Source organism: Bemisia tabaci, chromosome 6, assembly GCF_918797505.1.
Source record: "Bemisia tabaci chromosome 6, PGI_BMITA_v3".
NCBI lineage: Eukaryota > Metazoa > Arthropoda > Insecta > Hemiptera > Aleyrodidae > Bemisia > Bemisia tabaci.
Genome location: NC_092798.1, coordinates 2,039,209 through 2,065,811, shown reverse-complemented (window position 1 = coordinate 2,065,811; position 26,603 = coordinate 2,039,209). Strand labels below are relative to the sequence as shown.

Below are 26,603 nucleotides of genomic sequence, written 5' to 3'. Positions count from 1 at the left end.
CGCGCCTTCAGTTTCGCGCGATACTTCACCGCTCACACCAGAGTTAAAATATTTGTATCATAAATTGCCGTCCAGAATCATCGGCTTTCGAACTTCATGAAGTATATTGTCTCGCACTTAATCGGATGAACCCTTATGGAAACTGTTAGCATTATACTACTTTCTAATCCTCTTCAAAAAAGGCTCTAACGTACAAAACCACGTTTTTCATGCATTCACCAAAGGCCGCCACGTATTTGTTAACGTTACACAATGCGTCCGTTTTTGAATTTCAACGCGGAGCACGGACACCTCGCTCACAAAACATCCCATATTTTATTGATAGGATTATGACAGGAGCCTCGAAACGATGGGTATACATTATTGCTTGCAGGTAAATGAATAGATCTCGCCAGGGATTGCATAGAGCATAGAGAATGACAAAGGCGAGTGCGGTGCAGCGTATCGTCGATTTAATGGCTGACCGGCCAAGTGATTCGTCTCCGCGCCGCTCGTAGCGCTGCCGTCGTCCCGGCTCATTTAGACGAGTCTATGCTAAAATGACCTATGTGAATGGGATTTGCGTGGGACATAGTTGCTTTTGGCGTGATGCGTCCGTTCGCGGTGCGGTGCCCCGGCCCGAAAAGGAAATTAATTGCGCTAAATAGCGTTCAGCCCCTAATCATTCATACTGACCGGAATGGTAAATGGCTGCCTCGAATTAACAACTCCGCTTATCGCGGCATGCAGCCGTCCCGAGTTCTACTCCCACGATACGCCGCGCCGAGACATTATTGAGCAGCTTTTCTTCAAGCTCTCTTGCAGATCGAGTGGCCTACTTTGTTGACTAAAACTCAACCGAAACGTAAGGAAAAAAGGCTTCTTTTTTGACCCGGACATGAAATTTTGGAACTTTAAAGTGGTTCGCAAACTTTTTATGAGCATTATTTTAATGAGAATTAGACAGAAAAGTGATGATATTGAAGATTCTCTTCTTAAATGTGAGACATTTTAAAGATTCCTTTCACATTTTTGTCGACATTTTTAGAACCTCAGAAATCCGAAATGGGCCACCTACTGTGCTATGTGTGACATAATATTAGCTTCTTTTAATTTCTTCTTAAAATTTGAAAGATTGGCGATTGGAAGGAGGCGCCTACTCATAGAATTCGTTTCCTCTTTTTTTTTCTTTTTTTTTTTGTTTTGTTTTGTTAATTTCGGAACGTTGTTGAGGCCTGGTGGAGAGAGGAAGGATGAGACATTCACTTGCACACTGCCCAGGGGGCATCAAATGTGTTGTTTGCTTGGATCACAATATTGGACTACATTTTGCAAAAAGGAACTGATGTTTGAGGCTCGTTCGTAAAATCACCTATCTGCATATAGAAATCAAGTGCACATGTGTCGCTCCTAAAGTGAGCCGCAAATTGTAGTCTCTAATTGCAGAATGTAGTCCAATTTTCCTTTGCAACGACCCTGCTCATAAGTAAGAAATACAGTTCATGGTTCACATTCAAATCGGTAAATCAAGCTTTCCACTTTTTCAAAATTGAGAGAAACATTTGAAAACATTGGAAATGAAGTACGTGATTTTTTATGAATACTGACGGCCGTAGCACAAAAATAGACACTCTAGATGTAACACATGTACAAAAAAAAAATAACAATTATATTGTTTTGAGGCAAAGAATCAAACTCTGCAGTTTTTTTTTCACCCGGGAGTCAGTGAGCCATGGCGTATATCTCACACATTTGATCGCCAACGTACGAAATCAGGTATATCCGTTTGTGGCGTTGCAGATAGACTTCCTGTCACACTTCATTTTCTCTTTCGAAAAAATAGTGAACATAATTTCTTGAAAATTTCCTCAATTTTTCATCTCCATCAGCAGAATATTCTCCTTCGAAAAAATAAAATACAATAAGACATTTCAATCACCGCATTAGAGATATGTGGTTTCGAACTTCAGCCATCGATATCTGAAGTAACGATCTTACGAGACTGAGAGCAAATGATTCTCAAGCTTCTTGGAGGTTATTGCCTCCCTCCGTTCGGAAGCTCTCGAGGTATTAAAAATAGATAGACCAATATGATCACGGTCGAATGACCAAACCAGCCATAGCTCCTCCGAGAATGGCGGGTTATCAGTTACGCAACACTCGTTTCATCTCGCTCCGCCCTTCCGCGGTCAAAAACGCGTAGGAGCTCTTCAAGATGAGCTCTTGGACCCATATAACTCCATACTTGTCATGGCTCACATGAAAAAGGAGTTATGCCGTTTTTGCGGGCTGTAGACGATCGTGCCTCCGCGAGTTCGAAAAGCTGCTTCCAGTTTTCGACCCCGAAAAGGATCTGGATTTTCTCTGGAAGTTATCGGTGCAAAAAACGGGCTCTCGGAGCTTTGAGCGGGGCGGTTGCGGCTGATGAGTGGTCTGTCAGGGCCGACGCACGAGGTGACGTAGATGGACGTCGGCAGTCGCGGACGGGTCGCACCGTTAGCGGGAAAGCCACGCGATGCAGCCGTCGGCGTCGGCGTCGTTTTCCCGCGCCCGTCCAGCCCCGGCGTCGCGGCGCGGCGGCGTCCACCTCGAATGCATCAGGGCTTCTCAATCGGTGGCCTCCTTCGTCCAGCTGACCGCTCTTCTTCGTCGCAGTTGCGTAGCACTTTGAGATATATCTGTAGCAGGCAAATAGTAAAATTAGGCATTTTGTCAAATGCCTGGGCAAATAGTCAAATATTCCAACTTAGATTGAAATTCTGCATCTTTTCCTAATTTTAGAGAAAATAATTAATTTCTCCTGTAAGAATAAACTCTCAGTAAAAATTTGCATCGCACAGTAATATTTTAAGCCCTTTTTTAACTCCTGTACATACACTTATCTGGAAATTTTCAGCATGTTATAAAATACAGAATTTTTAGAATTTCATCATTAAAAATATGAGAGGCAATTAAAGAGGAAGAGACAAGAAGAGTTTGTAGGTTTGATGAGTTATTTTTCCAAAAATATTGAAAACTTGCGAGCTCTTTGCCATAAATTCACAAAATTTCATAGACCATCAAAATTCAACTACCTGCCTAGGCATTTGACAAAATGCCTGATTTCACTATTTGCCTGCGACATATCGATTGGCCTGCCTTTTGAACGTATAGAAAAGGATCGATAAACAGGGTATACCTTAATAATCGATCCTTCACCACAGCTTCAAATGGGGAAATATTGATAATCGATCATTCACGCCTCGCCACTGCTTCGTCGATATACCTTGATCGACAATTCAGCTAATAGGACGTATTTATGCCACGAAAAACTGTGTGGTTTTGAAATGGGTTCAATAAAGAAGAACTCAATGTCCCTAGGGTAGAGTTGATACATAAACACTAGATAAATCTAATAAGCGTGGTACATTGAAGCGATGGAGCTCTCGCACTTAGAGCCGTAGTCGAGATGCAATTAGTTTAACTCTCCGGTAGGTCAAATTGCCGTATCTTTGAATGGAAGGATTTTTCAAAATTGGACCCGTGTACTTCGCGCAATTGTGTTCTTGAATGCGGCAAAGATATTTGATTATCAATCCATTCTCATCTGAATCACTAAATACAAAAAGGGCACATTTCCAGAAAACCAAATTGTTGAGGAGACACAAAAAACTGTTTATTTCGTTGTAGATATTTTTTGGAAAGTCGTTATGTTTAAAACAATATCTACCACGAAATAAACAGTTTTTTGTGTCTCCTCAACAATTTGGTTTTCTGGACATGTGCCCTTTTTGTATATAGTGATTCATCTGTTCGCGGGATACAGGATGGTGCAATTTAATTAGAAGATTCGTTTTAATGCGTTTCCTTTGGCATAAGTACGAGCGTATGTGTCTTAGAGGAACACGTATTGCCTAATAGCATACATGATTAACCTAATTGAGGAAATGAAAAAATAAGGAACAAAAAAACAAAACCTCGTTATTTTAAGAAGACAGCTCTTTGTAAAACTATTACAATGATGTTCAAATTAATTGTTGCTATGCCACTAAGTGATGAGGGACTAAGGGTCTTAAAGAAAAAACGAACGTATGCATGCTAAAATGAACTAAAGACGACTGGCAAACGAATAAAGTAAAATAAAAAACTATGTAGCACGTTAATCTAAAGATCTCATGCACATAGATCTTATTAATTGAAGTGCGCACCAGTATGTATCTTGCAAACCTAGTGGAACAGATGAATGAATTCAATATTATATTAAAGAGCTCAGCTGTGCGGGATGTAGCACTAATGTAGCAGGGCCGGATTTTCCTACTTGCCGCCCATGGGCCGACTGTATTTTGCCGCCCTCTTCTCATTCGTTTTGAAAAATCAATAAAAAGCATCAAGTGAACGTGCCAGCGGGGGAGGGGTGCATAAGACGCGTTTACTAGTGTTGAACAAATTTTTTGGGAAAGCCCTGTCAACACTACTTGCAAAAGGACACGGAACTTTGCGCGAAAGTCAAGTTTCATAAACCTATTGTCATGGGAACGGAGTTCCCCATGATATTAGAATCGTTCCGTTGCTTTCGCTATGGGATTCCCTATACCTCTGCGACCTTGAGCGTTTCGCCCAGTCTCCGATTTTTGGTTGATTTTCCGATGTATCAAAAACCGTTGTATTTTTTAGCCAATCATGTCTCTACGTCAAGTTGTGTTGATTGCTAAAATTCGCTTTCAGCGAGTTTTTAACCACCTCGAGATGTCGTGTCTGACTGGTAAATCTGCGCAGAACCACGAAGTTCCGTTTTTAGGCAAATTCTTTTTTTTGGGAGGTTCTGATTGGTTACTTTTCGCCATCAGTTTTCTGTTCGTTGGTGCAAAAGATCGCCTACCTCGGTGTTCTTGAGAAGCCGCCATTATCCCACCTCAAATTTGAAAAATAGAAGTAAAGAAATAATAACCATCGTACAAGGTGGAAAATTGTTCTGGAGGACTCGTTACGGATAAAGAAGTCAAAATCAGAGCTCGATTGATTGATTTAATTCATGGATACGCAAATATTGCCTTAGCTCAACTGCCGCGATCGGAATGCGTGCTGGGATGGACCTCGAGACGCATTAAAACAGTGCGAACCATGGCTCCTACAGCAATACAGCAATGCGCTTCATATCATCCCAAAAGCAGTCTCTTGTGATAAGTCCCGCCCATTGCTTGAGTCTTTTGTTTGCTATTTTTACTCTCGCTCACGTGGATCCGTCATAGCCTAGTTGACTAAACCGCCTCGTATTTTTGATTCGGTGCGGGCACCCGGCGATCGGGAGTTCGATACCCGACGATGGAAACTACTTTTTAATGGTTGTATTGAATGTTTTAGACTAATCATCAAAAAATAATTAATAGTAGATGATAAATGTACGAACATTTTCTCGTGAGTTAATATGTTAAACAAAAATACTGGAATATACCTTCTTCATATAATCAGCCACATGTTCCCCCAAATTAATGACGTTATTTTCTTTTTTCAATAAAGTTAATTTGCATTCAACGTTCGTAAGTTAAGCAAAAAGTACCTATTGATGCAAATAGAAAGACATGAAAATAGTATGTCTAACATTTCAGTTGTTTTTTTTTTTTTTTATTATTTGTTTTTTGTTTTTTTGTTTTTTCAATAAAACAAATTGACTGGGACTAGAATCATCGTATCTCTGAAGACAAAAGCTAAGTTTTTTGATACAGAAATACTAATATATTCATCCTTTATATAATCAGGGAGATGTTGACCCAAATATTGATGTATATTTTCTCTGTTCGCCCAAATTAATGATGGTATTTTCTTTTTTCAATAAAATTAATTTACATTCCACGTTCTTAAAGCAATATTTTCTCCAAAATTCAGCAAAAAATAACAATTTATACCTACGCAAAAAGTAAATAAATAAATAAAGCAATGACATGAAAGTAGTATAGGTAGTACACATCTAACATTTCGGTTACATCTATTTGAATGAAAATAAATTGGCCTCCGGCCAATTTATACGCGGCGCAGCGCCGCGTACCGGCGCTACGCGCCGGCATTTGGGGGGCTTCGCCCCCCCATCCGCTTAGCGGATTGGTGCGGGGACCGCACGGGACTTTCTCGCTCGAGCCGGCGCTTCGCGCCGGCATAGACACTTTTACTGGAATATTTAGAAAAATACTGCCAATTTTACAAAATCATAAAGTTAGATTGGAATTTTGATCACAGGATAATAGTTATGAAATTTTTATTCAAACCACTGAACTTTATTGTAAATGTCTTCGCGATATGTGATGAATTCATATATTCGGACTCGACTTGTTGATTTTATGAGGCATCTTCAATTAAATATGTAATTGATTAACAAAGTCTCCTGTCAAAGATGGCGATCCGTAAAAATCTTAGCTTTTCTACGATTCATTAGGATCCATTAGATTCATTGACATCATACTTCAGATACGATTTTATATTATAATCTCTCCTTAAGCACGGTCAAAAGCCATCAAATATCTACTTGAATGGGTAGAATGACTATTCGATGTTCAAATAGTCTTAAAACTAAACGGTTTTCGCTTAGCATCTCCCAAATTTTAAATTTGGCGGGCGAATTTACCTGCTGGAAGGTTCACCACACGCCCGCCAGGAGCGCCATCTCCTTACCGCGTATCCCTGTAATTCAAAGCGAAAACAATAGAGAGCGCTGAGAGCGCCATCTCCTTGCTGCTGTCGACAAACGGTTCTAACAATTTATAACCTCCTTTATTAAGTAACAATAATTAAATCAGTCATATTTGTGCCGTATTATTATATTATATTTGTGCTTAGTACCTTGTAAAAAGGAACCGCGAAAGATGGAATCTGCCGGGATTCTAAATTCATTAACAACAAACATATTAGTTTTTAATAAAGATCTAAGTGTCAGTTCTTGGCGTTAGCTTGATGATTCATAGTACCTTTGTAATGTGAGTATGTACCTAATTAGTTGTCTAATTTTGCTTTGTGTATACCTACGGAGTAATTTTGGAAATAGTATATGATGCATTATATAATGCATTTGAATTCCTAGGTTTCACCTGACTCAAAGCGTTTGCTGCTATTATCTAGAAGCGTTCCGACTCATTTATCAGAGAATTGAGCGTCTCCTATCGGCCCCTCTGCAATTATGAGATTAGTCCAAGAATCCTTTAGGAACTTAAATTAATGACTCAGATGGTGCTTTTGAACCAACTTTCAAAGAATTAAAGGCATTTTTTCAAAATCTACAGTCCATGAGCTCTCCGTGTGACCGAAGTGCTCTCCTCGCTATATGACGCGTAACCCTTCAATTTTTAGTTTAGTCCAAAGACCTCATAGGAACTTACATTATTGAACCAGGTGGTGCTCTTATGCCAACATTCGAAGAAATGAAAGGCATTTTTTTTCAAATTTACAGTCTTGGAAAATGAGTTGTTTGTGTGATGTCGCGGAGCAAAGTGCCCTACTTTTGGGCCTCGTAATCCCTTGAATTTTGAGTTTAGTCCAAAGATCTTTTAGGAACTTAAATTAATGACCCAGGTGATGTGCTTGATGCCCACTTTTAAAGAATTAAAGGCATTTTTCAAAATTTACGGTCCCTCAAAATGAGCTTTCCGTGTGATTTTGCTGAAAATGGACCTTTAACCCAATTTGACCCTAGCCCCCCCAAATTTTAGCGTACCCCAAAATCGTTGGACGTGCATAAGGAGACCATAAATATGGTGTTCTGTGAGAATTTTGAATGAAATCGAACAGATAGATTCTGAGATATCGCTGTAGACAGATTTGGGGGACGTCGGACGGACGGACACACATTTTTTCAAGTATGGTTATTTTGACTCCTGGGACCTTAAAACGTCTAGAAATGATGAAATTTCAACTTTTTTTTCTTTTTTTTCTTGGAGGATGACAATACTTCCTCTCTACCCTAGGGGAGCGAGAAAGTAAAAATGGCAACTTAGGAAGCACATAGGTCACTTATCGACGGTGAAACTACCAAACCACGTATCTCGGTTTGTGACGTCGCAGACTTCCTGTCATACTTTATTTTTTAAATGAAAAGCTACTTAACGTCCAGTCTTGAAAATTTCCGTGATTTTTCCTCTTCGTGCGGAGAAAATTCTGTGAAAATTTCAAGGAATGATATGGATTTGGTCTACTTCAAAAAAATAAAATGTGAGCGGAGATTTTTAAACACCGCAAACGAGATACGTGGTTTGGTAGTTTCACCGTCGTTATGATGCGTATTCGGGCATATGCGTAGAGTAAAAATATCATACTTTACGCCGAAAAAACGAAACTGAAAGTTAAATGCGTTAACTTCCAAAAACCATACATAATCCAACGAAAATAAATAATTGGTAAATAACAGCTTTCTTGTATGCAAAGAAAAAAATTGGCCTCCGGCCAATTTATGCGCGGCGCTTCGCGCCGCGTACCGGCGCTACGCGCCGGCATTTGGGGGGCTTCGCCCCCCCCATCCGCTTAGCGGATTGGTGTGGGGACCGCACGGGACTTTCTCGCTCAAGCGCCGGCATAGATACTTTTACTGGAATATTTAGAAAAATACTGCCAATTTTACAAAATCATAAAGTTTGATTGGAATTTTGATCACAGGATAATAGTTATGAAATTTTTATTCAAACCACTGAACTTTATTGTAAATGTCTTCGCGATTTGTGATGAATTCATATAAAAGCCATCAAATATCTACTTGAATGGGTAGAATGACTATTCGATGTTCAAATAGTCTTAAAACTAAACGGGTTTCGCTTAGCATCTCCCAAATTTTAAATTTGGCGGGCGAATCTACCTGCTGGAAGGTTCACCACACGCCCGCCAGGAGCGCCATCTCCTTACCGCGTATCCCTGTAATTCAAAGCGAAAACAATAGAGAGCGCTGAGAGCGCCATCTCTTTGCTGCTGTTGACAAACGTCAACAGTTGCGTTTTAACAATTTATAACCTCCTTTATTAAGTAACAAGCATTAAATCAGTCATATTTGTGCCGTATTATTATATTATATTTGTGCTTAGTACCTCGTAAAAAGGAACCGCGAAAGATGGAATCTGCCGGGATTCTAAATTCATTAACAACAAACATATTCGTATTTAATAAAGATGTAAGTGTCAGTTTTTGCGTCAGCTTGATGACTTAAAGTAACTATATATTGTAAGTACCTACCTAATTAGTTGTCTAATTTTGCTTGGTGTATACCTACGGAGTAATTTTGGAAATAGTATATGATGCATTATATAATGCATTTGAATTCCTAGGTTTCACCTGACTCAAAGCGTTTGCTGCTATTATCTAGAAGCGTTCCGACTCATTTATCAGAGAATTGAGCGTTTCCTATCGGCCCCTCTGCAATTATGAGATTAGTCCAAGAATCCTTTAGGAACTTAAATTAATGACTCAGATGGTGCTTTTGAGCCAACTTTCAAAGAATTAAAGGCATTTTTTCAAAATCTACAGTCCATGAGCTCTCCGTGTGACCGAAGTGCTCTCCTCGCTATATGACGCGTAACCCTTCAATTTTTAGTTTAGTCCAAAGACCTCATAGGAACTTACATTATTGAACCAGGTGGTGCTCTTATGCCAACTTTCGAAGAAATGAAAGGCATTTTTTTTCAAATTTGCAGTCTTTGAAAATGAGTTGTTTGTGTGATGTCGCGGAGCAAAGTGCCCTACTTTTGGGCCTCGTAATCCCTTGAATTTTGAGTTTAGTCCAAAGATCTTTTAGGAACTTAAATTAATGACCCAGGTGATGTGCTTGATGCCCCTTTTTAAAGAATTAAAGGCATTTTTCAAAATTTACGGTCCCTCAAAATGAGCTTTCCGTGTGATTTTGCTGAAAATGGACCTTTAACCCAATTTGACCCTAGCCCCCCCAAATTTTAGCGTACCCCAAAATCGTTGGACGTGCATAAGGAGACCATAAATATGGTGTTCTGGGAGAATTTTGAATGAAATCGAACAGATAGATTCTGAGATATCGCTGTAGACAGATTTGGGGGACGCCGGACGGACGGACACACATTTTTTCAAGTATGGTTATTTTGACTCCTGGGACCTTAAAACGTCTAGAAATGATGAAATTTCAACTTTTTTTTTTTTTTTTTTCTTGGAGGATGACAATACTTCCTCTCTACCCTAGGGGAGCGAGAAAGTAAAAATTAAAAATGTTAAAAAAGAGATGTCGACACAAAATTACATAGCCCCTTCAATTCTGAAGATACTACAAACGAACTGTACTTACCTTAAAATTTTCATATCCCAGAAGCAAAAGTTCCCATGACGAATATTGCTATCGCTAGCGATTGCAAAAACCAACTTGTTTCTAATGGACAAGGCCTTCCATTCATAAGAAATGAACGAAAAAATTATGAAACAACAAACACAAAATTTGGTTTATTGATTTTAACTTCCGCCGACTCGCCGCGCCGACCGCACCGTGTTTGGAGCAATGCGTGAAGTATTCACGTAGTCTTGTAGGCGCTATGCGTTTCACGCTGACCGCACTGTGTTTGGCGCAATGCGTTAGGTATTCATTCTTGTAGGCGCTCTCCGTTTCACGCTTACCACAATAACCGCATTGTGTTTGATGCAATGCGTGAAGTAGTTGTGTAGTCTTGTAGGCGCTAATATGTGTTACATGCCGATTGCCGCGCCGAAGGCTTCTCCTTTTCATCTCAAGTCCTCGTCATCATTTCTCCCTAAGTCGCGCCGTTCCAGGCCAAATTGGTTCCTCTCTTAACTTGACTAATTAAAGGTGCTGTCTCTTGTATTACTGAAAGACGACAAAATTAGAAATTACTATACTCTCAGGAATTGAGAGATTTTGTAGCCTTTTCTCGTTTGTCATTTTTTTTTCTAAATCCTTTTTTTTTTTATACCTACATTTAAAAAAAATTGCAAAATTTGCGCCCCCTAGATTTGCCGCCATGGGCCGCGGCCCATGCGGCCACCCCCTTAATCCGGCCCTGGGATGTAGTCTGATTCTGAAAACGCCTTTACTTTGAAGTTAAGGCAATTTCAGGTACGTGAGAGTTAAAATAATTGCACCTCGACCTCTGCTTCAAGCTTAAGAGTTTAATTGCTTTATTATATCACATTTATTGATTCTTGATCAATTGTCATCAAACGATTGTAACTTAAGAAAATTGATGAATGACAACATAAATATGTATGTTTTGGGAAACTTTTGAATTAACTTATTATTTAAATATGATTAATTTTTTTTTTTTTTTTTATTTTTGTAAAATATGCAAGAGGTGAAGAAAGTGTTACAAAATTCTCAAAACATCTATTGTGGTTTGAGCACGTTTAAAGTGTTGAAAAAATGTTGAAAATACTCTTTCATTTAATTTTTGAGGAGAGAAAAACCAAAGAGATTTTCGCAAAACATATTTTCAACATTATTCTAAGAGTTTTTGAATGGTCATTGTTACCAAGATCCTTACTTCTTCATTACGTTTACTTCGACCTATTACTTGTGGGTAAAGAGATTTTATAACCGCGATGAACTCCAAATAGAATTCTTGCACTCAGGAAGATTTTCAATTTATACGTGTTTTTCTTCGAAAATTTAGTATTTGCGGCCATTCCTGGGAGAAAAGAGCTCAATTAATGAGTAACTCATAATTGAGTGGTTGAAATCAGAGGACAGAGAAGTACCTCACAAACACGTATTAACAAAAAATGCCGAATGGAACGCTGAACCAGACCGTGGTGTTGCATAAAGACTTGGATTTATGTACTTTGAAAAACGTACAGATATTGTAAATTGATTTTAAAAACAAGTATGGTTATTTTGACTCCTGGGACCTTAAAACGTCTAGAAATGATGAAATTTCAACTTTCTTTTTTTTCTTGGAGGATGACAATACTTCCTCTCTACCCTAGGGGAGCGAGAAAGTAAAAATATCTTTTAACCCAAAAATTAAGTTGCTAGTAGCTTCGTTTATTTCATTTTTTGATGGAGCATAACTGTTTGAAGACGGCTAATCAAATATCAGTAAAGAAAGAAGGTTTAATCGATGAAACTCTACTCAGAGGCGAGATCGCAATGGAATTATTTTAACTCTCCGGTAACGCAAATCTCTACATCTTTCAATTGAAGGCGTTTTCAGATTTATGCCCACATACCCGGCACAATTGAGTTCTTGCGCAAAGTCACAGATATTTCATTCGTTCATCCAAAACTAATTGTACGTTCCTTTTGCGTATGGAGGTTCACAAAAATTTTATCATTCCAATTTGTGATTGAAAAACCATATCAGGGTATAAAAAAGCAAAATGATGAAATTAATAAAATGTCGCTGAGTCGTGACTTGCACGTTCGTTCAATATTGAGGGACGCATCTCGGAGTACTTAATTGCACCTCCATCCATACAGCCATTTGCGAACTCAAAGTCGCTCAGCGTCAGCGGACGGCTAATGATTGAGGTGTAATTACTCCGAAAAGTGACCCTCAATATCAAACGTATGTGCAAGTGATTACGCAGAAAATGTTTGGTCGGTTTATCAATTTGTGATATTCCGCTCACGAAATCTTGTCAGGACAGTTTTCAACTGCTTCCTCAACAATTTTTCGAAAAATTTTAGGAAATTTTGAAAATATTTCCTTCCAACTGGGACGACGGTTTGAAGTCTGCAGACCAGAGGAGTTCTAAATTTTCGCAATAAACAATAATGGTTCAGTAGACACGGTATAAATTCCAGTATTCTGATACATGGATCGTGACCAAGATTTCATACGCAGAACACGATTCGCGTAACGATGAATCGACTCCTTACTACTAAGATATTGACGTATTTCGTCTAAATTGATAACAAGAATTTTGGATTTCTCGCTCACTTAGTAAACAATGGTCTACTTAAATCAACGCGCACTCCACTAGTTTTGGCAGGCTTTTTGAACGAGCAATGTTCCTTCTCCAACTTGTGTTATGCGAATTCTTAAAAACGGGCAACAACTAAGTTGAAGCACCGAAATCGCGGTTGCCATATTTTCATACCACAGAGACTGCTAAACGTTTAGTGCGTGATTTGTTTCACGTAGACTTCTGTTTCTTCATGAGTGGAAAATTTGAATTTACGCATTGACCGAAAAAAAAGTGAAGTTAATTTAACACTCTGGATGTAGAGGAAGTGTGCGGAGACTTAAAAATGCTGAAATACCCGCTACAGCAGTTATTTAAGCAATGCCAGGATGTAAAATTAACTGATGCGGCTGGTAATGCAGCATTTTATAAGTTCTCGCACACTTTTTTTACATCCAGAATGTTAAATCAACTTCACTTTTTTTTCGGACCTAGGAATTCATTTCAGAAATGTTTGTCGAGCGAATCGTGTTCTACGTTAAAAATTGGTTAAGATGGTGGCAAGTCATTTTTCCTAAAACATTGTTTTCCATTGCAAGTTCTCCTATTACTTTTTTCCTAATCGTTTTTTGTCCTATCACAGTTGGTCCGACAAGTGAGATGTCCTACTTGCTTTTTTCCTGGGGGCATTTGTCATAAATTCAATTTAAAAAACAACATAGGTACACTGTTACAAGGTACACAGATACAAGTTAAAGTTGTGACCACATGCCCGCAAGTAGTGGATCTTCATCCTCTTCCTCATATTGAGGGTAAAGAGGGCTCAGATTGAGCTGTCTCTTCTTCACGCGCTTATATTTGGCTCGCCGAGGAAATTTTACACTTACTGAAACACACCCTACACACACAAAACTTACACTTAATACTTTGTAGTTTTGTTCATAAATAAAAAAAAAAAAAAAAGAAAAGAAAAAAAAAAAACACTTACTGAAACGTTTCCCTCTGCTCTACTCATGTTTACGTTTCAATTATTATTGGATTATTGGGACAAACTCCCGTAGGAAAAAAGCCAGCGGGACATCTCACTCGTAGGACTTACTGTAATGGGACAAAACACGAGAAGGAAGAACAAAATTAGGAAAACTGATCTAGCACCGTTCAGTATCATGTATCAAAATGCTTAAATTCGAACCTTGTCTCCTGGTCGATTACGTTGAAAATTTTGCAAGATCCATGTAGAGATGGCGATGAGTTTGAGTGGCCCTGGAGGCATTGCTGGATACGTCCTGTTACTCGGAGCGGTGGTCTGGCTCGGCGTTTGCGATCCCGTATGCGCGGCGGGTCTTCTCACGAGTGGTCGCAGATCTCGCGGGTCGGGCCGGGTATGCCACCGCTGGTCACCGTGGTCACCGGCTCAGCCGACTAACTGTCGCCATCAATTAAATCCCCGAGGAATGGCACCGCACTCGCCAACCCACCGTTCATCGCCTTTCAGTCATTTTCCCCGAGCCGTCGTCGAGGTAACCTTCATTACTGAGACACGTCATGGTAGCATACTGCCGTGCTAAGGAAAAACGCCGTATGAACATTCTAGAGTCGCCAAATTTCCTGTTAGGAAATGTTTATTTTTGGAGAAAGTTATGAATATTTAGCCTTGAAAATTTCAGACTATTTAATCGAATTTAGAACAAAATTCTCTGAAAAATTTGAAGAAAAATATTGACAAATTTTCCCGAAAATTCGTGATTTACTAAAAGAAATTTGGCAACGCTTGAGGGTTCATACGGTGTTCTTCCTTAGCACGGCAGCATACGAGTTCAGCTGGCTGATTATTGATAAGAGATAAAAGCGATGGACAAAGAGGACAATGGGAAAATAGAGCGATCCGATTGGTGGGAAAGAGTGACGGCAACCCACGACTCCATCGGTGTCCATTGTCGTCATTGAGTCCATAGTTTCTCCCTTAATCTATGACAATTATACTCGTTTCTACCAATAGGATCTCTCCATTTTCCCTTTGTCTTATTTGTCCATCAATTTTCAGCCCGCAGATGCTGGTCGGTCAACACACTGATTATCGCAAATGTGTCGCATTATCGTAAATGCATCGCATTACCGTAAATGCGTCGAATTTCCAATTTCGAAGCATTACTGTAGATACATCACATTTCCAATAATGCATACAATTTTCTCTCTCTCTCTTTTTTTACGAATTACATTCACAAGAAATGTAGCTACGTATGTTAATCTGTAGAACGACAAAATAAGGCGTGTTGCATTGAACATTTTGACGTTTGTCTACGACTGTTGGAAATGCGGGCATCGCTCTCCATCGAACGGTTGTATCGGAACACTCTATAGCTATGATTTTGTTTGATTTCAGATGAACCAGCTGGAGAATCACTCGAGATTGCGGGCGATGCAAACAAAAAGTCGGCTAGAGCTGTTCACCCCTGCAACTAATTTCTCCCGAAAATTAGTCTAGTCAAAGTACGGGAGTGGCAATAGCTCAAGAAACTCGGTGCAATATTATTTGTATGTTTAATTTCTTTTTTATATGAAGAGATATTTTGTTTTAAAAAAAGCATTTAAAGATACAAACCGGATAGTTTTGTGCAATTTTGTATTTAAATTCTTTTTGTTTTAGAAAAAAAATTGATTCGTGAAGAACACAGTGGTCTTGAGAAGACGTGGAAGATAATATTTAAGTATTGAGTGATAGGGATCATAGAAAAGTAGATGAAATAATTCAGGAGCATATGCAGCTCTTAGGTTTATCTTTTTGTTGAGATAGGGTTTTAAAGGAGAACATTTTTCCTGGCAGATTATTCGCACTGGAATCAGAATTATTTAACTGCTCTAATAATATAGCCTCTATACGAAAAATTTGCAATACAAACTTGAACTTAATAAGGGTTTGAGTAAAATAAATTGGAGTTATTAAATCTGTAGGAGGTTGAATTGGAAGGAGTGAAAATGGTGAAAAGTAATTGTTTCGGCGAAAGCCTCCGGGACTCGATTAAGATGGACAACAACTACGAGATCCTGATGATGAAGTACCAGGACAACCCACGGATGATCGGGAGCCCGTCGATTTCCTCCGGGGGTCGCGGATTCCGTCTGGGGCAGCAGAACGTCCTCGACCTCAACTCGACGAGCGTCATGGAGCGCGCCTCGCAGAAGTTCGACAAGAGCTCCATCTGCAGCGGCTCCATCGCCTCCTGCAAGCAGAAGATCGACGCCATGTTCGAGACCCAGTCCGTCCAGTCGCACCCGATCGGGCTCAAGACATCCCTGATCAACGCCAACGACGGCGAAGACTCGGACGAGAGCATCAACCAAAACAACATCCAGATGAAGATCGACAAGATGTTCTCCGAGATCCACAACGACTTCGACAAGAAGGACGACGAGTCAACGGACAGCGACAGCCGCACCAGTCACTGCTACCACGTCGACTATCTGGGCTCCATCTCCTTGAACAACAGGAAGATCTCCTCGTTGGAGAGCTTGCAGGAGCCTCTGAAGAACCTCTACTTCAACTACGTCAAGAGCCTGGAGAACAACCGCGGTTGTAACTTGATGTCCTCGCTGGAGATCACATCGACGGGGCTGCGGATATCCTGCCGCGAGCGGGAGCAGACGAACCCGTTCGCGACGATCGCCGTCTGGGCGGCGGTCAAGTTCGTGTGCCGGCCGCGTAGCCTCAACCACGGGAAGGAGTTCGGCATGGAGTACTCTTTCATGCCGCTGATTTCAAACCAGGACCCGAACGACAAGGCCGCCCTCTTCCAACGCCTCACATCCAGCGAGACTCTCATTTTCGAGAATAGGAACTCGGATAACCTGCCGATCTTCGTGGTCGTCATGAAGAAGCTAGCCTCGAAGCAACTCGAGTGCCACGGCTTCGTCTGCGAGTCCAACGAGTTGGCCATCACGATCGCCGCTAAGCTGTACAAGGCGTTGGTCCGCGCCATGTCCGAACCCAACTCCAAACACAAGTTGAAACACTTCAACGGGCTCAGCAGCATGAGCGTGAGCAGCTCGAGCGACGTCAACCGGTTGGAGAAGAACCAGAACGGGAAACTCAGGTTGAAGAGGACGGACGGAGGCATCAGAGAAAGCTCTCGAGAGTCGAACGCTAGTCAGTTCCACCGGAACCAGAATCGGAGGAGTCTGCGCTCGAATAGTAGTATGTCGAACCGCGGCAACGAAGGGAGATTCCAAGAGGTGACGGTGGTCATAGAGAACGACCGGACTCCGAACATGCCTCGGAGTAGCCACGCGCCTAAATCCAAAGAGGATTTTTCTAAACCCCCGAAGCGACCCCCGAAAAGCAACTCGATCAGGTCGTCGAGCGGGTCGATTTCAAGCGCGACCAAGGTCACGCAGACGGATTTCAACGATATCCGACCGCGAAGACCGAAGCCGGACCAGACTGGTCATCCCAAGTCCTTCCGTAGCCCTGTCAACGAAATCAATCAAAATTTGAGGAGATCTGCCTCCGAGCGGTGTCCGAGTGGAGTCCAGTCGATGATGGACACCCAGTCGGGAGACATATTTACCAAGGTTGCCATTCCTAGGAGTAGGAGCTTCTTGAACGCCAACGGTCCGTTCGTCACGAACTACAACCGACCGAGCCGAAACCATCCATCCAGCGATCTGAGTAAGAAGGTGAAAGAGTCGAGTCCTCTCGGCTTCAACGAGATATTCACCGAGCTACAGAACCAAGAGGGACTCAACAGCATGGATGACATCCTCAACGCGATCATCAACCGGGAGGGAATGTCCTTCAACGACCTGAAACCCATCTACAAAGAATTCCTCTTGAAGTTGGCCTTGACTCTGACCAAAGACGAGCTCTACGAGCGGAGCAAGCTCATCATGCAGCGACAGAAGGTCCTGAAGAAGCAGAAACGGAAGCGATCGAAAAGCAGCAGTATCACTTCACTGAGTCTCAAGAACGCCTTCCGCAAGTCCGTCTCGAAGCTGAACCAGCGTAAAAAGAAGTGCAAGAAGCGAGGCGGGACCTTGGAGTTCACCTCTGGGATTTTCCCCGCGGATAAGCACAAGAAGAGCAAGTCGGACTATACAGACACTTCGGTGACGACATGGTCATCGTACTTGAGCCGGAAGCGGCCGAGCGTTCGGGCGTCTCGCCGACCCAGCTTCAAGGTGGCGCACCGGAAGGCGCGGTCCTCCCGAAGACCCAGCCAAAGGAAGGCGCCCCACTCGACGTCGGAGGACAGCGACTTCTTCAGCTTGATCCGCTGCGACAAGTCTCAACGCAACGGCGACAAGTCTCACGGCAACGGCGACTGCTTCCACCAGTCCTCGAGCGGGTACTTCTCCTACTCCGAGTGTAGCTGCAACACCGAGTCCTGCTCCTGCTCGTCGGCGACCAAGTGCTACTGCTCCCTGGCACAGAGACCTCGGCCACGCTCCCAGAAGCGCTCCCAGCCGCCGCTACTCGACTCCGGCGCCATGTCGCTGTCTTCATGCGACTGCGACACCGACAGCTGCGTGGAGAGCGAGAAATGCTACTGCAACAACTTGCGCAATCTGTCGGCGTTCGAGCAGCTCAAGCAGCAAGGCTTCGCGGCGTCGGATTCGAGCCTCTCGCGAGCGGCGTCGCCGACGACCGCCTGGCAGAAGAACGAGTCGACGACGCGCTCGAGGCCTGGTCACCTCGGAGCGCAGTCCTCCAAGAGCCTCGAGTTCGTCCAGTTCTCGCGGACCCAGAGCCAAAAAGGCGGGAAGAAGGGCTCCTACTTGAACCGCATGGAGGTGTACGACTCCCTCAACTACAAGAACCACCCGAGCTCGTCGTCCTTCTCGTACCACAACGCGTCGTCCCAAGCCTCGACCATCAACTCGCAGCGGAAGAGCCTGAGTTCGGACAACCTGGCTCTGGACTACGACATGTTCTCCAGCTCCAAGGGGATGCAGCCCCGCGGGTATCGGAAAGAGAAGAAGGTGTTGGTGGTGTCGGCTCGCGACTCCAAGGGGCGGATCATATACTTGGACTCCGGGCGTCCGGAGAACGGGCGGCAGCGCTCCTTGACCAGGAGCAACAGTCACATGACCGCCACGGAAGCGTTGTCCGTCAAGAAATCTGCCGAGATTGCGGCTCTGTTTTCCAACTCGACGTCCATGCAGAAGTGCATCTCGCAGCCGTATAAGGTAACCCGTGATGCGGTCATCTACAATGCTATACAATCACCGGACTCGTGCATTGTTCAAGGGAATGAGCCGCACTACTTGAAACACTCAAATCTTGAAAATTCGCTTGGGTATTACCCCTAAATTGGCACTCATATTGAGGATCTTCGTCGGCGCATGATTGGAATCATCTTTTCTAGATCCATCTTACCATCGCCTCTTCTACTTCAAGAATCGAAACTTCGTAGTGCGCAGGATTAAATTTTCTGCATTTAGCATGTAGTTCTAAATGCATGAAGAGTCTACTTAAAGTTAGGATCCTTGATGTATAGGGTAACAGCTTGGTAGCTGGAGAGGTGCTGAGCTCAGATAATTATTTTGTCTTCAATAGCCCACCAGACAAGGTCTTAATTTAAGTATTGTGATGAATTTTTTTCACTTTTTTTTTTTTTTTTTTTTTGCTAAACTTTCAAGTAGATCACGATTTGTGCAATAAAAATCATTGAAAGTAACTATCAACTAAGATATTGATGTTTTCCAATGCATGCATTCAAACTTCCCGTGCAATAATAAAAGTATCATCTCCGTGAATTAAATCGCAACCTAAACGTTTTTGCAATGGTGTCTGCGGAATGAAAATATGACAATCTCAATCTCTGCGCTTTGGCTCAGCTGTTGAAGCACTGGATCGGGAAGGAACACTGTTTGATTAGGGGAAGCCTGTCAAAACCGTGCTAATACTAGTATGATAGGTTCACACAGAGATTGGTTTTTTGTATAAGCGGAAAAGTCATATTGTTCGTAACCCGTGCTTAATTAAACATGTTTTTTCTTAATTTCTCAAAAATAAGTTAATTTCAGTAATTTTCATTGCACAAATAGTCATCTAAGTGAAATATTGGGAAGGAAAGAATATTTCACAATGCTAAAATTTGTACCTCAGCATGTGGTCCATACCATATACTTATTACATCTGACTTATAATGAACACGTAAGTTCTAGTTTTCAGGGTGAAACTATCTATAGAAATTTTCAGATTAAAGTGGTTTTTGATAGTTTTGCCCAATTCTATGAACATTGAGTGCGAAGACCAGATCTTTCTGCTTGAATCTCCATCTCCTTGCAAGAAGATCACTTTAAAGATCTGGATGTTCGATCGAATTCTTGACGGTTAGAATATTTCCGTCTTAATCGTTCAAGCAGCCTCTCTCAAAAGCTCTGCTTTGCTTTTGAATATTATGTATAAAAAGTAAGGGGCGCTGCCGATCTTTTGGCACATGAAATCAAAAGCTCTGGGACTTATCTGATTTTTGGTGGGCCTGTAAAAATTAGTTAGGTATTAATGAAATAGTTGTAAGGATGAAAATGTGCAATAGACAACATACATATAAGAGAGAGCATTTTAATGCAGATCTTTTAAATCATGCATGTAGATAAACTTCTGAGTTTGTAAAAAGATTAATTTATTAAAATGTTTCAATGAAAAAGCCACGAAATTGTTTTTATCCTGATTTCCAATTCTTTTAGAATCTGTCAAGGTAGTTAGAAATCCTAGTAGCTTCCCTCCGCCCCCCCTGCGGACCTGCGGACTATCTGTCAATTAATTTTCATTCATATGATAATGAATAAGAAACTTTTTTAATAGTTAAATATTCAAAATTACAATATTGACATTTTAAAAAAATGTTCTTAAAAGTCGAAGTTTATGGAAGTTAGATATGAAGCACTCTTCTAAAGAGAGTGGTTCAAAAAAAAGGGGGGGGGGGGTGCTAGGGTCTGAATCGGGGTTTTTTGGAACTTCCGTCAACGTAAGTGCAATCGTCTCATTTTAAATCCAAAATCTCCTCCCCTTTTACTACTGGCAGCACAATGCATAAATTAGGAGTAAAAAGGACGTAAGATTTGTGTGATTTTAGAAAAGAAACTGTCAGAACTGAAGAACTGTGTCGTCAAACCTCATGAGTAAAATTACAAAAATGCAAATGTCCAAAAGCACCAATGAAGATTTGCACTCTTTGGAGCGGTAAAAGCAGAAAGTCAATTGCGCAGAAATAATGGAGGTGTTGCATGTGTGAGGAATTTGCGATTTGACTCCTGATTTTAATGTAAAAGTTCGCGAGAAACACGACGGTGCCACTGGTTTTCTCTGAAATCAACTCCCAAGCTCAAAAAAAGCTCTCGAGTTGAGGCCAAAATGGAGGGGATATCCCTAGGGTGCGTCAAAAAAAATGAAAGTCTGAAATGTTCCGCTCCCCAGGCGGCAATCGATGACGTTTGGTAAAAAAACATGTTTGCCAAAATTTGGGCCAATTTCAATCATTTTAAATGGTGCCAAAGGTCAATTTTGTGATGAAATTATGATATTTTGGTTTAGACCTCGATTTCGTACAAAAAACTCGATTTTACGCTGAAATCGTGCGTTTACGAGAAAAATGTCAAAGAACTCGACTTGTAGAGGATGAAATTTTACACTAGGAGGACGTCTTTGTAACCGATAAAAATCAAATTGAACTAGAAAAACTCAACTCTGTATTTATTTTTTTGGTCCTCAGAATTTCCGAGGTCTTACTAAGTAGATGTTTAAAAGACTCATTTTTCACGAAAATAAGTCGAAAGAGGGTATAAATGAACTGTAGGCAAGTGTTGAGGATGCAAATGTCATCAGAACTTCCTCAGTTTCAAAAAAAGTTCCAACTATTTTGCACAATCCTCCAAAAAGTGTACGACTCGAGAAGCAGGATCGTGCTATAATAGTAGGGGGAAAGTGCGGTTTGACCGGGAAAAATTGCGTAACAAACTTTCCCTATGTAATCGTCATCAGTAGGTCCCCCTGAACAACTTCCTAAAAGTTAAAAATGGCCCCACCCCGGAATATCCCTCAAAAAAGTTAAAATTGAAAATGGCGGCCGTAATAAGAGGGTCCGGGAAATCGGTATTTTAAAATGCTCATTCTGTCTCATCATGTGAGGTATCATTTCCTATGTAATTTTGGTCGTAGATTTCATAAATAAATTCAGCAAGGCCCTCCGGCCAAAGGGGGCGCTCCAAATCAAAGATGGCGGCCAAATGTGAAAGGCAGGAGGTTGCATTTTTTTAAATATTCACCGAAGGAACAAGGAAAGTGAAGTGTCTTTATTTGCATGTATTTATGGCCATGAAACTTAAATTTGATGTTATAAATGTATTTAATAAAGGAAATTAAAGGAAACATACGACTACCGAGAGAAACGTAAGCTCAGAAGAGGCCTTGCGGAATTCATTTATGAAATCTACGACCAAAATTACATAGGAAATGATACCTCACATGATGAGACAGAATGAGCATTTTAAAATACCGATTTCCCGGACCCTCTTATTACGGCCGCCATTTTCAATTTTAACTTTTTTGAGGGATATTCCGGGGTGGGGCCATTTTTAACTTTTAGGAAGTTGTTCAGGGGGACCTACTGATGACGATTACATAGGGAAAGTTTGTTACGCAATTTTTCCCGGTCAAACCGCACTTTCCCCCTACTATTATAGCACGATCCTGCTTCTCGAGTCGTACACTTTTTGGAGGATTGTGCAAAATAGTTGGAACTTTTTTTGAAACTGAGGAAGTTCTGATGACATTTGCATCCTCAACACTTGCCTACAGTTCATTTATACCCTCTTTCGACTTATTTTCGTGAAAAATGAGTCTTTTAAACCTCTACTTAGTAAGACCTCGGAAATTCTGAGGACCAAAAAAATAAATACCGAGTTGAGTTTTTCTAGTTCAATTTGATTTTTATCGGTTACAAAGACGTCCTCCTAGTGTAAAATTTCATCCTCTACAAGTCGAGTTCTTTGACATTTTTCTCGTAAACGCACGATTTCAGCGTAAAATCGAGTTTTTTGTACGAAATCGAGGTCTAAACCAAAATATCATAATTTCATCACAAAATTGACCTTTGGCACCATTTAAAATGATTGAAATTGGCCCAAATTTTGGCAAACATGTTTTTTTACCAAACGTCATAAATTGCCGCCTGGGGAGCGGAACATTTCAGACTTTCATTTTTTTTGACGCACCCTAGGATATCCCACGCTATCCTGAGAGTCCACCCACCTCTACATTAAGACCAACTCTCCATGCAAAGATAGGGAGCAAATACATTGACAGGGCTGCCACTTTATTTAGGAACTCTAAAACTGAAAACACGGCAACCCTGCTAATGTATGTGTTCCCTATCTTTGCATGGAGAGTTTGTCTTGATGTAGAGATGGACTTTCAGGATAGCGTGAGATATCCCCTCCATTTTGGCCTCAACTTGAGAGCTTTTTTTGCGCTTGGGAGTTGATTTCAGAGAAAACCAGTAGCACCATCGAGTTTCTCGCGAACTTTTACATAAGAATCAAAAGTCAAATCGCAAATTCCTCACACATGCAACATCTCCATTGCCCTTGAACTTTGAGAAAAAGATATTTAAAAAAACGCTATTTATGCTGGAAATCTGATTAAAACGCGGGAAATTAACTTCTCAATGACGTAATATTCAATCGTCTTTATCCAAAAGACAAACGAACATAATAATTTAATGTATATGTTTGTGAAAATTTTTTTAAAGGCGCAAATCATCCTCTGTAATCATTAAACAGTGAGTGCCTGGCGAACCAAGCCAAAACGCTTTCATATCCGTGCGTGTACAACACGCAGGCATCCATGAAGCCCAGATAGTTGCATTTAGGCGTTTTAATAAAATTTGTTTGGTGTTCATTGTATGAGACACTAACTGAGGGTGCTTTGCTTGGTTATTTTACTCTTTAACTTGATATGAGCGTCAGTTCTTGAGCCGATGAAGTAAATTATTACTGATTTCGTCGTAAAGTTATCAATCTTCCAAAAATGCATGGGTTGTCTACATGTATTAGAATATTGCCAATCCTTGAGATTGAGATTGCAAACGAACTAAGGTCACTTAACAAGATTTGTACAGTTTTCTTCGACGTATATTGATGAGTCGTCCTTTGTTTGATTTTTTTCCTCCTTTTGGAAAAAAACATCTAACGTTTAAGTGAAAAATTTTCAAAGAAAAATTCTCGACACTGAAAAACAAATATGGTAGATTTTACCATGCTCAGACACAGTGATACATGTATGGTAATAAACACCAAACTGTATGGTAGCATTTACCATACAGGGTGTTTCAGACCACCCGTACCAGGCCTTTTTCTCGGTTGGTTTAGGTCGTACGAAGTCGGAGACCGCGGGGTTAAATAGGGAATTGACCCCAAGGAATCCGAATTTCGTGGTCCCGAAACCCCCCTACCCTCACCCTTGGGGGGTAAAGGGGGGTCACGATGCTAAAAGTCACGGTTCCCGACCGAATTGCGGATCGATCGCATCAGAATTGAAAAGCACAAAAAATTTCACGTGGAATGGGCCTGTTGCAAACTTTTCCTAGAGCAAAAATAAGAGTTGTCGTTTATAAATGATGCCTCAAAAATTACGATGAGCGCATCGGCAAAGTCTGAAATGCACTCATAACTTCACAATCTGCGAAAGGAAGTTGCGGTTTTTTGAGCTTCCCGCTTCAAAAACGATACTACGGCACAGGTGAAAATTTTGTTAGAGGAGTCTCTCCATTGTCGGCAATATTCATCATGGCCGAACCAATCCGCCAAAACCTGTGTGATGGGACGAGATAACACCTGAACAGGATTAGACCACATAACAATTGGCGTGTTTACGTTCATATTTTCCTCGCCCGCCTTGATTGACCTTGAACTCTCCTCGAATTACGCGCGGAACTGCGCACGCGTCGGCCATGATGAATATTGCCGACGATGGAGAGACTCCTCTAACAAAATTTTCACCTGTGCCGTAGTATCGTTTTTGAAGCGGGAAGCTCAAAAAACCGCAACTTCCTTTCGCAGATTGTGAAGTTATGAGTGCATTTCAGACTTTGCCGATGCGCTCATCGTAATTTTTGAGGCATTATTTATAAACGACAACTCTTATTTTTGCTCTAGGAAGAGTTTGCAACAGGCCCATTGACCCCTAAAAATCCAAAATCGGACCATCCAAGGCCCAAAAATGATCCCCTAAAGAGGGAGACAGTATCCCCCTCCATAATTTCTCTTTGGTCTCAAAATTGACGTAAATTCTCCAGAAAAAGACGGTTACCCAGGTAATCGACCTCGAGAAATCCAAATTTCATGGTCCCGAAGCTCCTATAGCCCCCCTTGGGGGGTAAACGGGGGGCCCAATTTTAAAAATCGGGGCTCCTTTCCGAATCGCAAATTGATTGCATCCAAATTGAGGAGCAGAACACATTTACATCTTAAGTGACTCCTAAGAGTTCTAATAGACCCCCCTGAACGGCAGAAAGTAATCCCCTGAGGAAGGGGGCCTCGCCCCCGCCAAAAATTTCTCAGGATTCCTCTTTGGTCGCAAAATTGACTTCGATTCTCCAGAAGAGACAGTTTCCCATGTAATCGACCCTGAGGACTCTAAATTTCATGTTCTCTGGGCCCTGGGTTGGCAGATTTTGAATTTTCAGAAAAAAAAAATGACGATAGCCCCTGCGCATGAGTCTAAAGAATCATTCTAGACCCAAAAATTGGCAAAATTAAGCGAAATGAAAGCAAAATAGTGTTTGGAAAAAAATCTCACATTCGATACAGAAATCGGTCAAGGGTCAATTCCAAGCGAGCTTACTTGGTTCCGACCCTATCGGCGAAATTTCCATTTTGACCCGAAAAATTTAGTCCATGTTATCCGTGTCGATTTTTCTCGATTTGGGACGGAGAAAAATATTCGAGATTTCAGTCGCATCCTACGTTGCTGGAAGCGTAGAATCGATTCAGCACGGTCCCGACTCTCGGCGAGGCTCCCTGAGCTAAGAAACAGTCAAAAATTGGTCCAAAACTAGCTTTTCTGACCACTTCTTGTCTCTTTCTTCGGAGCGTTTTCAGCGGATAACTCGTAGCGAGGGACTCGAGGAGCTTTCCCGACTGGAAAATCCCACTCAGCGGGTCAATTCCAAGCGAGCTTACTTGGTTCCGACCCGATCGGCGAACTATCGATTTTGACGCTAATAATTTAGTCCATGTAACCCCTGTCGATTTTTCTCGATTTGGGACTGAGAAAAAAATTTCAAGATTTCAGTCGCATCCTATGTAGTCGGTGGCGTAGAATCGATTCCGCACGCTCCGACACTCGGCGAGGCTTCCTGAGTCGAGAAACAGTCAAAAGCTGGTCAAAAGGAGCTTTTCTGACCACTTTTTGCCTGCTTCTCTGGAGCGTTTTCAGCGGGTAGCTCAAAGCCAGGGACTCGCGGAGCTTTCCAGACTCGAAAATCGAACTCAGCGGGTCAATTCCAAGCGAGCTCAGATCCAAAGGTGTCAACGTCACGAGATAATTGATAGGCTTGGAGGACAAGGCGCACATGGCGCACAGTGCAGTTTCTGCTATTTCGAGAAATACGTGTTTGAAGTTTCGAAATTATACGTGGATCCTTATGGCGGAATAAAAGTTCAAACTGACATTTTGATGCTTAAAAATTGGAATTTGGGAGCGAATTTTTCACGGAATATGCATGCATCAAGACTAGTTTTACTTGAAATTAAAACTATCTCAATTTTTTTAAGAACTGCTTATTGTATGCGCCTTGTTA

The 26,603-nt window shown here is 41.4% G+C and overlaps 1 protein-coding gene across 1 annotated transcript; it reads left to right on the top strand.

Annotated features, from left to right (window-relative positions):
• The first annotated feature begins 15,777 nt into the window (after nucleotides 1-15,777).
• On the top strand, nucleotides 15,778-20,450 carry LOC109033904 (uncharacterized). The gene has a single exon (XM_019046757.2). The coding sequence runs from the start codon at nucleotides 15,778-15,780 to the stop codon at nucleotides 19,105-19,107; it is 3,330 nt and encodes a 1,109-aa protein (XP_018902302.2). The 3' UTR covers nucleotides 19,108-20,450.
• The last annotated feature ends 6,153 nt before the right edge of the window (nucleotides 20,451-26,603 follow it).